The sequence below is a fragment of the Corythoichthys intestinalis genome, chromosome 19 (assembly GCF_030265065.1).
Source record: "Corythoichthys intestinalis isolate RoL2023-P3 chromosome 19, ASM3026506v1, whole genome shotgun sequence".
Lineage (NCBI taxonomy): Eukaryota > Metazoa > Chordata > Actinopteri > Syngnathiformes > Syngnathidae > Corythoichthys > Corythoichthys intestinalis.
The window spans coordinates 14,936,302-14,948,988 of NC_080413.1; the positions used below are offsets into that span (position 1 = coordinate 14,936,302).

General features: G+C 40.1%; 1 protein-coding gene across 4 annotated transcripts in view; it reads right to left on the reverse strand.

Moving 5' to 3' along the window:
* Positions 1-12,687, reverse strand: part of adgb (androglobin) — a 106,568-nt gene that overhangs the window by 48,005 nt on the left and 45,876 nt on the right. For all 4 annotated transcript variants that reach the window (XM_057823570.1, XM_057823569.1, XM_057823568.1 and 1 more), the window contains 6 exons: positions 9,625-9,715; positions 9,480-9,543; positions 8,901-9,006; positions 6,819-6,866; positions 6,616-6,736; positions 4,256-4,370 (listed from right to left, as the gene is read on the reverse strand). In XM_057823570.1, coding sequence (XP_057679553.1) covers positions 4,256-4,370; positions 6,616-6,736; positions 6,819-6,866; positions 8,901-9,006; positions 9,480-9,543; positions 9,625-9,715 — 545 coding nt within the window. The remainder of the gene's footprint in view (positions 1-4,255; positions 4,371-6,615; positions 6,737-6,818; positions 6,867-8,900; positions 9,007-9,479; positions 9,544-9,624; positions 9,716-12,687) is intronic.

Sequence of the window (12,687 nt, forward strand, 5' to 3'; positions counted from 1 at the left end):
ATGGCTTCCAAGCACACGCACAGCGCACCCACACAACTTTTTAAATGAACGGCGTGTCATTCTGAAGTTTTGTTTCCACTCGAAGAGTTAAAACAGCAGCTGATCTGACGATCGATCTCCATGTTTTGCAATGTGACGCTTTGTTTTGATTAATCTGCGCGTGTCAGACGGCAGTTGTCAAACGTCCTTTAGGAATAAAGGCAGTCACATGTAAACGCTGGATCGGAATAGATGAAGTGACATGTAAACAGCTGATGTGAAATTTCCATTCGGAATGATTTGAATCGGTATGAATAAAAGTCAGCATGTAAACGTGGCTAGTGAAAGCAACGTGCCTTTAGATGAGTGCTGCACACTCTTGTACAGAAGGTGACAGTATGCACCGGATAATTGCTTGCAATCTGCCATTAAGCTAAATTTGGGAGTTTTTGAGCTTGTTGTACTGTTTACAGTGCAGTCAGTGATATTGTATTATTGCTTTTTCCATTCTGCAAGTATTAAAACTGAGCACTCAATGAATTTTCTGGTTATTTCTTTAAATATTGACTCGGATATCTGTATGTATACTTTAAAGCAAGTACTTTTGTACTTTTACTCGAGTATTTTTTTTCTTGGATACTTGTACTTTGACTGTATTGTTAAAGTATTTTTTTTGCACTTGTATCTGTACTTTTGAAAAAGAAAAAGTGAGTCATCCACCACTGGTATTCAGCAATTAAGTAAAAATAGCCACAAAATCAATAAAAATCAGGAGCCAAATATATGGTATTGATGCACCATTATCAATAAAACTCTCCATCTGGGTACTGATGCAGCTTCACTGTAAATTCCAAGCATGGAAAATATTTCATACCAGCAATGCATTATATTTACTTTCTGATCAGGCCAATTTGTGAGTCGAGATGAGGGATTCTGGAAGAAATAGCTGAATTTTAATGAATCAACCCACATTCTACTGCTAATTTGCAAATAATGGAATTTTACAGTATTAAGTTGTCCGATAATTTTTAACTGATAACAGATATCCCGATATTGCCCGACTCCAAAATGCTAATGCTAAGCTGTGACCAGCCATTGTACAAAGGCAGAAGGCAAAAAAGGCTTCAACATTCACGTTGAAGGCAACATGCATATATACATCAATATTATCCCATCCATCCATCCATCCATCCATCCATCCATCCATCCATCCATCCATCCATCCATCCATCCATCCATCCATCCATCCATCCATCCATCCATCCATCCATCCATCCATCCATCCATCCATCCATCCATCCATCCATCTTCCGCTTGTTCCAGGGTCGGGTCGCGGGGGCAGCAGCTTTAACAGGGAAGCCCAGACTTCCCTCTCCCCAGCCACTTCAACCAGCTTCTCCGGCGGGATCCTAAGGCGTTCCCAGGCCAGCCGAGAGACATAGTCTCTCCAGCGTGTGGACATGGCCGGAACACCTCTCCAGGGAGGTGTCAGGAGGCATCCGAACCAGATGCCCGAGCCACCTCAGCTGGCTCCTCTCTAGGCGGAGGAGTAGCAGCTCGACGCCGAGTCCCTCCCGGATGACCGAGCTTCTCACCCTATCAATAAGGGAGAGCCCGGACACCCTGCGGAGGAAACTCATATCGGCCACTTGTATCCGGGATCTTGTTCTTTCGGTCACTGGTAAATTGAGAGCTTTGCCTTTCGGCTCAGCTCCTTCTTCACCACTACGGACTGGTGCAGCGTCTGCAGTAAGGCGAACTCTGCACCGATTCGCCTGTCGATCTCCCGCTCCCTCCTACTGTCACTCATGAACAAGACCCCGAGATACTTGAACTCCTCCACTTGGGGCAGGATCTCATCCCCGACCCGGAGAGGGCACTCCACCCTTTTCCGACTGAGGACCATGGTCTCGGATTTGGAGGTGCTGATCTTCATCCCAACTGCTTCACACTCAGCTGCGAACCGCTCCAGTGAGAGTTGGAGGTCACGGCTTAATGAAGCCAACAGCACTACATCATCTGCAAAAAGCAGAGATTCAATGCTGAGGTCACCAGACCGGACCCCTCAACGCTTCGGCTGCACCTAGAAATTCTGTCCATAAAAATTATGAACAAAATCGGTGACAAAAGGCAGCCTTAGCGGAGTCCAACCCTCACTGGGAACGAATTCGACTTACTGCCGGCAATGCGGACCAAACTCTGACACCGGTCGTACAGAGACCGAACAGCCCTTACCAAGGGGCTCCGCACCCCGTACTCCCGGAGCACCCCCCACAGGACTCCCCGAGGCACACGGTCGAACGCCTTCTCCAGATCCACAAAACACATGTAGACTGATTGGGCGAACTCCCATGCACCCTCGAAGACCCTGCCGAGGGTGTAGAGCTGGTCCACTGTTCCACGGCCGGGACGAAAACCACACTGCTCCTCCTGAATCCGAGATTCAACTTCAGGGTGAGGCAGCATTTAGTTATTATGCTCCTCACCTCTGGAACAAGTTACCCGAACGTCTGAAGTATGCTCAAACTGTTAGCTCTTTTAAATCAGGGCTAAAAACGCTTTTGTTTAGCACTGCATATCTATAACTGTCTATATATTTCAATCTACCTGCTTTCTATTCCTCTTGTTTTTATCTCCATTGCTGATTTCAATTATTATTATTTGTAGTAGTTTTTGTTTTATTTTTATTTTATTTATTTATTTTTATTCTGTGATTAAATGCGATATTTTGTCTTCGTTTCTATGTTGTGTTGATTTAAATGTGATTTTTATGATCTTCATGTGATGTAAAGCATTTTGAATTGCCTTGTGTTGAATTGTGCTATATAAATAAATTTGCCTTGCCTTGCCTTCTCGGCGGACTCTCCTCCCCAGCACCCCTGAATAGACTTTACCAGGGAGGCTGAGGAGTGTGATCCCTCTATAATTAAAAAGGGGGACCACCACCCCGGTCTGCCAATCCAGAGGCACTGTCCCCAATATTATCCCATATCATTCTAAAATGCTTTTATCGGCCGACCGATAATATCAGACAACTCTTTTACAGTACATTCATTTTTTTCCCCCCAGTGAAAGAAGAGAGTCTAGTCTTTCATTTGGTGTAATTGGTGTATATATAACTACAGTGTATCACAAAAGTGAGTACACCCCTCGCATTTCTGCAGATATTTAAGCATATCTTTTCATGGGACAACACTGACAAAATGACACTTTGACACAATGAAAAGTAGTCTGTCTGCAGCTGATATAATTCAGTTAATTTATTTTCCCCTCGAAATATAGCTATTAATATCTAAACCCCTGGCAACAAAAGTGAGTACACCCCTTAGAAACTACGTACATCTCTAAATGTCCAAATTGAGTACTGCTTGTCATTTTCTGTCCAAAATGTCATGTGACTTGTTACAGGAGTGCTGTCAGCATTGCTGCAGAGATTGAAGAGGTGGGGGGGTCAGCCTGTTAGTGCTCAGACCATACGCCGCACTCTACATCAAATTGGTGTGCATGGCTGTCACCCCAGGAGGAAGCCTCTTCCAAAGACAGTACACAAGAAAGCCCGCAAACAGTTTGCTGAAGACATGTCAACAAAGCACATGGATTACTGGAACCATGTCCTCTGGTCTGATGTGACAAAGATTAATTTGTTTGGTTCCGATGGTCTCTAGCATGTGTGGTGGCGACCAGGTGAGGAGTACAAAGATAAGTGTGTCATGCCTACAGTCAAGCATGGTGGTGGGAATGACACCCCCCCCACCACCTCTTTAGTCTCTGCAGAAATGCTGACAGCACTCCTGTAACGAGTCACATGACATTTTGGAGCGAAAATGACAAGCAGTACTCAATTTGGACATTTAGGGATGTACGTAGTTCCCATGCGGTGTACTCACTTTTGTTGCCAGGGGTTTAGATATTAGTGGCTATATTTTGAGTTATTTTGAGGGGAAAATAAATAAACTATTATATAAGCTACACACAGAATACTTTTCATTGTGTCAAAGTGTCTTTTTGTCAATGTTGTCCCATGAAAAGATAAATATCTGCAGAAATGCGAGGGGTGTACTCACTTTTGTGATACACTGTATAGATCACAACATCATGTGGGTCTTGAAAATCTGTTAAAATGCTCAAAATTACTGACAATCAGAAATTGACGGATACATGAAGTAATATTCTGCAAGGTACCAAACGTCTTCTCATTTTATTTTCTGTTAGATGATTGTACTTTTACACAAATATTAATTTTCAGGTCGTTAAAACAAGAACTAGCGTGATTCACCTTGGTACAGAGCGACATGATGGTTTCCTCGTCGCCAAAGGAGAAAGGTGTTTTGCTAAACAGGTGCACATGGTAGGCCAGCTCTGCGTACGTGTGGAAGGACAAAACATGGCGCCTGAAGGTGGGAGAGGAAACAAGTGGTCGTCATTCGCTACAAAACTTTTTCATTATTTGTTGAAACCCTGCAGCAGCTATTTCCACAAAATGAACCGTGTTCCACTTTCGAGGTCGCGCGATGATTTGAAACATGTTTGCGGTGACGCGGAATCAAAGAAGCAGCAGCCTGACGTGCTCTTCCAAGCACCAAGCCGGGTTCACTGTCTGGTCAGACCTGAGGAAAAGTGGAACTCCATTTCCACGGCTCCATTAGCTTTACATAATTCAGCAATCGCATCCTAACTTGTCGGATGAGCTCCGGCAGGCGCTATATAGAATAGACGGCATTCAAAATTGGGACGACGCTGAAGTGAACACATGTGAGAGAAGATAGGTAGAATGTACACTGGAATAGACAGTGAGATGATAAAAGCTGATTTTTTTTTTTTAAATGATCAAGGCAGGACAGCATGTCTGAACTGCAAAGAACAAACTAATTGGGACATACTGAGCCACATACAGATGAGCTCCTCTGGATGACGGCAAAAAAAGATAGTGTGTTCAATGAGAATGACAAAATAAAAGAGGCTGTAAAACTTACACACTTTTCTCATTGTTCAGGCGATGGCATTTAACTACACATATTGGCTATTTCTTTTTACTGACACCACAGGTGTCAAACTAGTGGCCGAGGGGCCAGATCTGGCCCAAAACATTATTTTATGTGGTCCGCAAAAGTAAATGATGTGCATCGAGTTATGTTTCTTGATAGAATAAATTTAAAATTTCTGTAATCCTCAATGGAAGCTTGAGGATTCCAAGTTTTTAAATAATTTATTCAGAACTCGTGCAACACAACACGGCTACTGTTCGCCGTAGTCGCAGCCAACAACTTGAAAAGAGAAAGTAAAAACTTATCACTCTTTCGCACCTGTCTGTCTCGTCAGTCACACGGTGCATTTAGAAACAGGATGCAAAACACAACCGCCACCTTAAAACCCAATTCATTACATTATTATTATATTATTCTAATTTGCATTTATAATTTAGCTGTTTTGCTATGTGTAAATGCTTTTTGTAATTGTACCAGCAGTATTTATTTATTCAGGATTTAAGAGAAAGCGAGAACCAAAAGTGGCATTTGCCACATAGCAAAATCATATGGTATGGTATGGTATGGTATGGTATGGTATGGTATGGTATGGTATGGTATGGTATGGTATGGTATGGTATGGTATGGTATGGATGGCAAAAAAATGCCACATGGCAACATCAATTATGCCACATGGCTAGAAAAATGCCACATGGCAAAATCAATTTTGCCACATGGCAAAGAAAAAATGCCACATGGCAACATCAATTTTGCCACATGGCAAGAAAAATGCCACATGGCAAAGAAAAAATGCCACATGGCAATGGCAAAATCCATTTTGCCACACAGCAAAGAAAAAATGCCACATGGCAAAATCCATTTTGCCACATGGCAAAAAAATGCCACGTGGCAAAATCCATTTTGCCACTTGGCGAAAAAAATGCCACATGGCAAAATCCATTTTGCCACATGGCAAATAACACTTTTGGTTCTCGGCCATGCTGGAGGATGTAGCGTAGATTTTTGGGCTTTGGAACAAATTCATCGAATTATAATGTATTCTGAAGGGAAAATCCCGCTCAACATACAATCATCTCAATTTACCAACCAGGTCCTGGAACTAATTAAATTCGTATGTAGAGATCCCAATGTATATACAAGCATCAGTTTTTCTTTCGGGGCAGCCAAATGAGTTTTAAAAAATGAATTTGTTGGTTGACAAAATGGCCCTCCGAAGGAAAACCCAACTACGAGTTTGACACCTATGGCTTGGAGTTTTGACAGTGGGCAGACGTTCATCTGTGCTCAAGCAAAAAAAAAGGCTTAAATATTGTCATTTTTTAAAATGAAAAGCTCTCCAGTAATCTGTGACAAAAAGGCATACATTCAAGTAACAGGATCATGTCAGTTGCATTAAAGACCCACATTTAGCAGCTCTTGTGTTGTGATGCTGAGCTAATTCAAGATTATGATGCGAAAGCGTGAACAAAATGTACAGTGGACAGTTGTAAATTGCCTCTCGTTGGCATTTTTAAAAATATTTATTCTCAAGAGAAGGACGAGCCTGAATTTTGAGTTTCCAAGAGTGCTTGTGACCTCAATTTGGGAGATTTTTTTCAGGTATTCTTCACAAAGTGGTCTGATGTGGAGTGTGAAAACACAATGTCCTTACCCTGAGGGTAGGTTAAGTATGGTGGCTTTGGAGCAATTGGTCTCAATGGTAACTATAGGTTGCTGACATTGTCTGCTCTTCCAGTGGAACGGTGCAGCCTGGAGAAGGGCGGGGCAACGAGCTGCTGACATGAGAAGAGTGTGAACACACACTGAGGGCAATGTTCACTTACATACGCTTGAGACTGTCATTGATACTTGTACCTTGAGATGCGAATTTAACTTGTTCCGCGACCACGCTGATTTTCCCAACTGAAACGAATGGAAATGCTTTCAACTCATTCAAAGGCATTGACAGTGATAGACATCAAATCCATTTTAACTTGGATAGCTAGCATTAAATGATCATGTTTCAGCTGCCAGCCCATATAAATTGGACGCCTGTCAGCATCAATTAGGATTCAATAGCTTAGTAATAAGGTTGTTGATCTGTTTCCTGAGTTTCAGCATTCTAAATGGTGCCAAAGTTACTGTGTGGTCAATGTAAAAAAAAGTTCTTAAAAAAATGTCACTAAAGGTGTTATAAAATGACAGGGAGAACTTGACGGTACCAACATAAAATGTTTCAAGATTATGAACGGTTACAATGAACTGGTGGCGCACAAGGACACCCTGAGTTAATCCCGTACTTAGTGGTCTATATTTATCAAGTGGTTTTCATACAAACAGCTACTATAAATGCAGGGTTATATTATTAATAGACTATGGCGCACAGCCAATTTACTGTATTTTTACGGACTATAAATCGCACTGGAGTATAAGTCGCACCAGCCAAAAAATGCACAACGGAAAAAAAAAAAGTGTAAGTCGCAATGGAGTGTTACAATCGCAATTTGGAGAATAATTTTATTTAATGAGAGACAAAGAACAAACCAGAGGTGGGTAGAAACGCATTACATTAATCCGTTACATTTACCTAAAATGTACTTCTTAGAGTAGATTTACCACACTTTTTACTTTTACTTGAGTATAGTATGCTACACAGTATAGTATACTACTCTTACTCTGCTACTAAAGTGTTACCAAATACCAGAGTTGGCAATTAATGAAACAACTGGAAGAGTAACAGAAGAAATAATTAGTACAGGACATGAATTTTGATTGTTATTTACATCTGTAGTGCTGCAACACGTTGGACGGCAATAGTGTTAACAGCAGTTGGCAGAAGAGGTTGACTGTCTCCCCCGAGGGAGCAGTGATGACCAAATGAAGCTTCTTGAAGCAATGAAGCTTCATAGTGTTTGGTTTAGTCTTATGACAGTCTTATGATGCCGCTGTCAAATATACAGTAGTATTACCGGTTAATATCTTTTGGTGAAAATATCCCATAATACAGTGAGGACAGCTGCGGTTTATAGTCCAGTGTGGCTTATCTATGAAAAAATGCAATTTTTGTGTCAAATTTGGTGAATGGCGATTGGCGGCTTATAGACAGGTGCGCCTTATGTCTGAAAATTACAGTAACTATTGACAGAGGAGGCATTAACATGGCGCAAAAAATGAATTAGCCTTTTTTTTTTATTTTTTTTTTACAAAAACAAATTTTCTAAAAATTCAATTGGGTGGCAGCTTATAATCAGGCGTACCTTATGGTCTGAAAATTACAGTAAACAGTAACATTATCTGCTGTTGGCTACAGGTGGCGACGTCTTTGGACAGCTTTTTTTATGGGGAAAGGCCACCTGTTGAGCCAGAAGAGGAGCCTACAACCAAGTCCATTCTGCATAATATGTGGCTTCAAGCCAGCAAGTTGGGGACCTGGGCTATTGTACAAAACAAAAATAACAGTTCATATAGATGACGTGGTACTGAGATAAAAATATACCATTATTTTAAAAAAACAGACAATGTGAGCAATTACTCACAATTTTACTCATTACTTGAGATTTTACTTGTAGTTAAGTAAATTTTGGGATGACTACTTTCACTTGAGTGATATTATTTAGAAGTAACGCTACTCTGACCTGAGTAAAATTTTAGGGTACTCTACCCACCTCTGGAACAAAGATTATACAAATGAAAACAATAAAATAGAAAACTACAGGATAAATAAGCGTCAGTTATTGATAAATAAGTGTCAGTTATTAAACATACTAAATTAAGCTTAAACAACATATAACCAAATTTGAATATTACTCCAAATCACTGTCAAATCCTTTATCGTCCATCAACCAACATCTGAAAACTCCTGAGTAAACTCTTATCTCAAAGCACTGCAGTTCAAATGAATCTTATCATTTTATAAATGTAGTTTTATGTGAGGGTTACATGCACGTGACTTCTTACATTTGTCCAGTCCTGCCCAGCGAAGCAGGCCAGAAAAACTGATGAGAATCTGAGAAGGATGCAGGCTGTCCACGCAAAAGTAGTAAGTCCCTCGCGCATAGGAACACTAGAACACACACGCACGGGGCAACTTATCAGTTGGAAGGCAGACAAGGGAGAAAAAAGAAGCACTGGAAGCCACAGTGAGGGGATGATAGATCAACTGATAGAGGCATAGCTTAATGGAAGAGAGGCTTGAGGAAGGGTAGGAGAGTGGAGTAAGTCAGGCGAGATAGACAAGACAAAAGCAAAATACAAGGAGAGGGGCAGCAACAACAGTGATAAAGGAGACGACAAGGAAGGTGGGAGGGGTGACGCAGACGTGCTTGGAATAAAAAGCAGAATCTTCCCTATCCAAGCAGATATGCAAAAATACCTGGAGAGTTTTCTCATGACACTAACAGATAACACTTTTCATAAGGGTGGGCATTAGGGGATTAGTGTTAGTGTCAATAGATATTGTCATTTTAACTTTACTTGTATGGGTTTTCAAAGTCTGGACATTATATCCCATGGCATCCAAATTTTAGATGTTTGTACCTTCAGATGAGACTTCTGCGATTGGTGTGGGTACGTGTCTGGGTTATGGAAAACCCACAAGCGACTACAGGGAAAAGAATGCAAAAATGTAAAGGTCTCATGGCCATGCTTTCTTTGCATAACTAAGTATGAGTGTGTGTATTACCAGAAACATTTTGGAAAGTCCTCCAATTCCATCCAAACTTCTGGTAATATGGGTTTGACTATGGGTTCTTTTATTACACTAGAGGGCAGATCTGGGGGGGAAAAAAAAGAAAAATCTGAGAGATTCAGTTTAATGTGCTATATACTGTATATGACGGAAAACACAGACAAGGCTGAAAAAGCAGTTTCTGCTCTTGCACCCCTCTTTAAAATAAACTGCTGTATTTTAAGCCAAAAGAACTTTTGTGTTTAATAGAACAATATGTCTATATGCTGTCAGAGCAGTTTCATGGCGCATTAAGCCCCCCAAACTATTTTTAAGTTTTCCGTTTTACCCTGGAGACCCCAGTTTACAGACACCGAGCAACCGCTTTCGTTTCAACCCAGATAATAATCGATCCAAACAAAGAAAAATTGGGGAAAAAAAGTTTAAAAGAGTAAATATTTGAAAATCTCGAGCACTCTTTAATGTCTGCGATTTTTGCATTGCGACCTTTGTTATATTACAGTGTTTCACCCATAAAATCAGAGTAAAAAATTATTCACTAGCATATTTTAAACTTAAACTATTTTAAACAGATTACGTCACAATGATAAAAATAGTGTCTGTAAATAGGTCACGAATATCTACCTCATAACTATCGCTTAATTGTAATTTTTGTTAATTTCCCATTTTCACTGATATTTTAGATGATAAATAATCGATCCAAACAAAGAAAATTTGGGAAAAAATAAGTTTAAAAGGGTAAATATTTGAAAAAGAAAATCCCCACCACTCCTTGATGTCTGCCATTTTTTGCATTGCGACCTTTGTAATATTGTAATAATGGGAAAACCCATTGGCAGTGTATCAAATACTTGTTCTCCCCACTGTACCTAGAGGAAAATATTGGAATTTAGCCAAGTTGGGGGTCTCAGAGCGGAACTTCAAGTATATATACACGCACACACAGCAAGTCCCCAGGTTACGACGAGTCAGGTCGTATATTATATATATATATATATATATATATATATATATATATATATATATATACGCCAGAGTCTTTCCAATCTTTTTTTTATTTATTTTTTTAAATAATGTTGACTTGTTTAATTTTATGAATTGGTTTAATTTTGCGTAGAGCAGGTAGTACTTCCACACGCCCGTAAGAGCGCATGTACACACGATGAAAAAAGTATTTGCGCACACGAAGAAGAGCGCATGGGCACACACAATGAAAATTGCATTTGCACCCACGAAGAAGAGCAGCCAAGTGAGAGAAGCCAAGTGAGAGAGAGGGGGAAATGACTACAGCTGCAAGCCTGCGCGTACATTTGTTGCTTGTGAAACACCCACAGAGGCAACATCTGTTATTAACACATTTTGTAGTGCTTATTGTGTGTTTTCAATTGTGGTCAAATGCTTGGGGAAAGCTTATGTGATTGCTTTTGATGATGTGCGGACGCTACCTGCGACATGCTAATCGTTTGTATGGATTGTTATTGCTGTATCAGCAGCTAGTTATAAACGCGAACTGCTGTTATTGAAGATGAAACTGATTTAATTTCATTTTTATCCGAGTTTCATTCTGCAAGTGTTGATGTAATGAGCAACTGAAAAAAAGTCAGCTTACCACAGGGACGTCTGACATTGTCATTTCAGAGTTTAGCTTGCTGTCTAGCTAAGACTTACCATATTGGCCCGAATAGAAGACAGTGTTTTTTGCATTAAAATAAGACCTAAAAAGTGGGGGTCGTCTTTTATTCGCGGTCTAGACATTATACCCATTCACGACGCTAGATGGCGCCAGATATCATTGAAGTGATGTTCTGTCATGACAGATCTCAGCTACTCTCAAGTCTAACCAGTTTGCATTATTTAATTGCAATGCTTTTCCTTATTCAGATTTGTTTCAAGACTACAGTTAGACTTCACTTAGATGGTTAATGCAGTTATTGCAATTTTGTTGTTTTATCACAATAGATTGGTTTATTTACATTTCAAAAACCAGAAGCCATTCATTTACGAATGTGATTGCACTTTAGTTTACATATTTAAATGTTGAGATATTAAGATTTGAATGAGGCAAAATAACATGCTTTTTCTCTCAAATATATTGTTGTAAGCATTTGAATCGGATGTACTGTAATTATTTTCTGTATAAAAATTAATTTGGTGTTCAAAAAGTCTTTCTTCAAACTTGAGTCTTGAAAAAGAGGGGGTCGTCTTATTATCAGGGCCGTCTTATATTCGGGCCAATATGGTAGCTCTAACGTCTTAGTGAGGACAGTAGCATGACATGTAATACATGTTTTGGGTAGTTATTTTGAGATTTTGGGGGTGTTTAGGGGTATTAAAGGGTCAATTCTTTACGCGGAAATTCGGGTTACGCAGTTAGTGTTGCACCGATGCCATTTTTTGACTCCCGATTACCGATTCATGGCTGTGTTCTATCCACCAATGCTAATGCCGTACGGATACATTTTTTGAACAAATACAATTTTTTTTTGAAAGATTACAGCATACGGATTCGAATATAAAGTCTTTGCTTAATGGCTTAACTAACTGGCTGTCATTGAAGGTGCTAGACTTCCAATCTATATGACTCGAGAGGGTTGGCAGCCCTCTCAAATGGATTGGACCTCCACAGGTGATCTCATTAAAACGATTGGACACCACATGATTGGAACTTCATCATAATCTGGGAAGGGCAACAAGTACCCCTTTATTTTTGGCGGTGTGAGTAGCTGACGGCCATTTTGGGTAGGACAACAGCGGTTGGAAAACTAGATCTTGAAGAGTTAACTTTACGCAGCATCAGCACATTAATTCTTAATGCTCCCCCATTCCAATTATACTATATTAGTGCTGTAGCACGTCAAAACTAATAGCAATTACGGATTTCCTATTAGTAAAACTTAGAAATCAAGCTTAAAGCAAAGCTAGTTTTACAGGACAACAACAGATGCGCAGCTTTAGTTTGAAACTTATTATTGACAACATTCGCAATCTTCATTTTAATGCTAAATATGTGAAAACTCACACAACTAAATGCCTTCCCTTTAAGAGACTCTGTGCAAG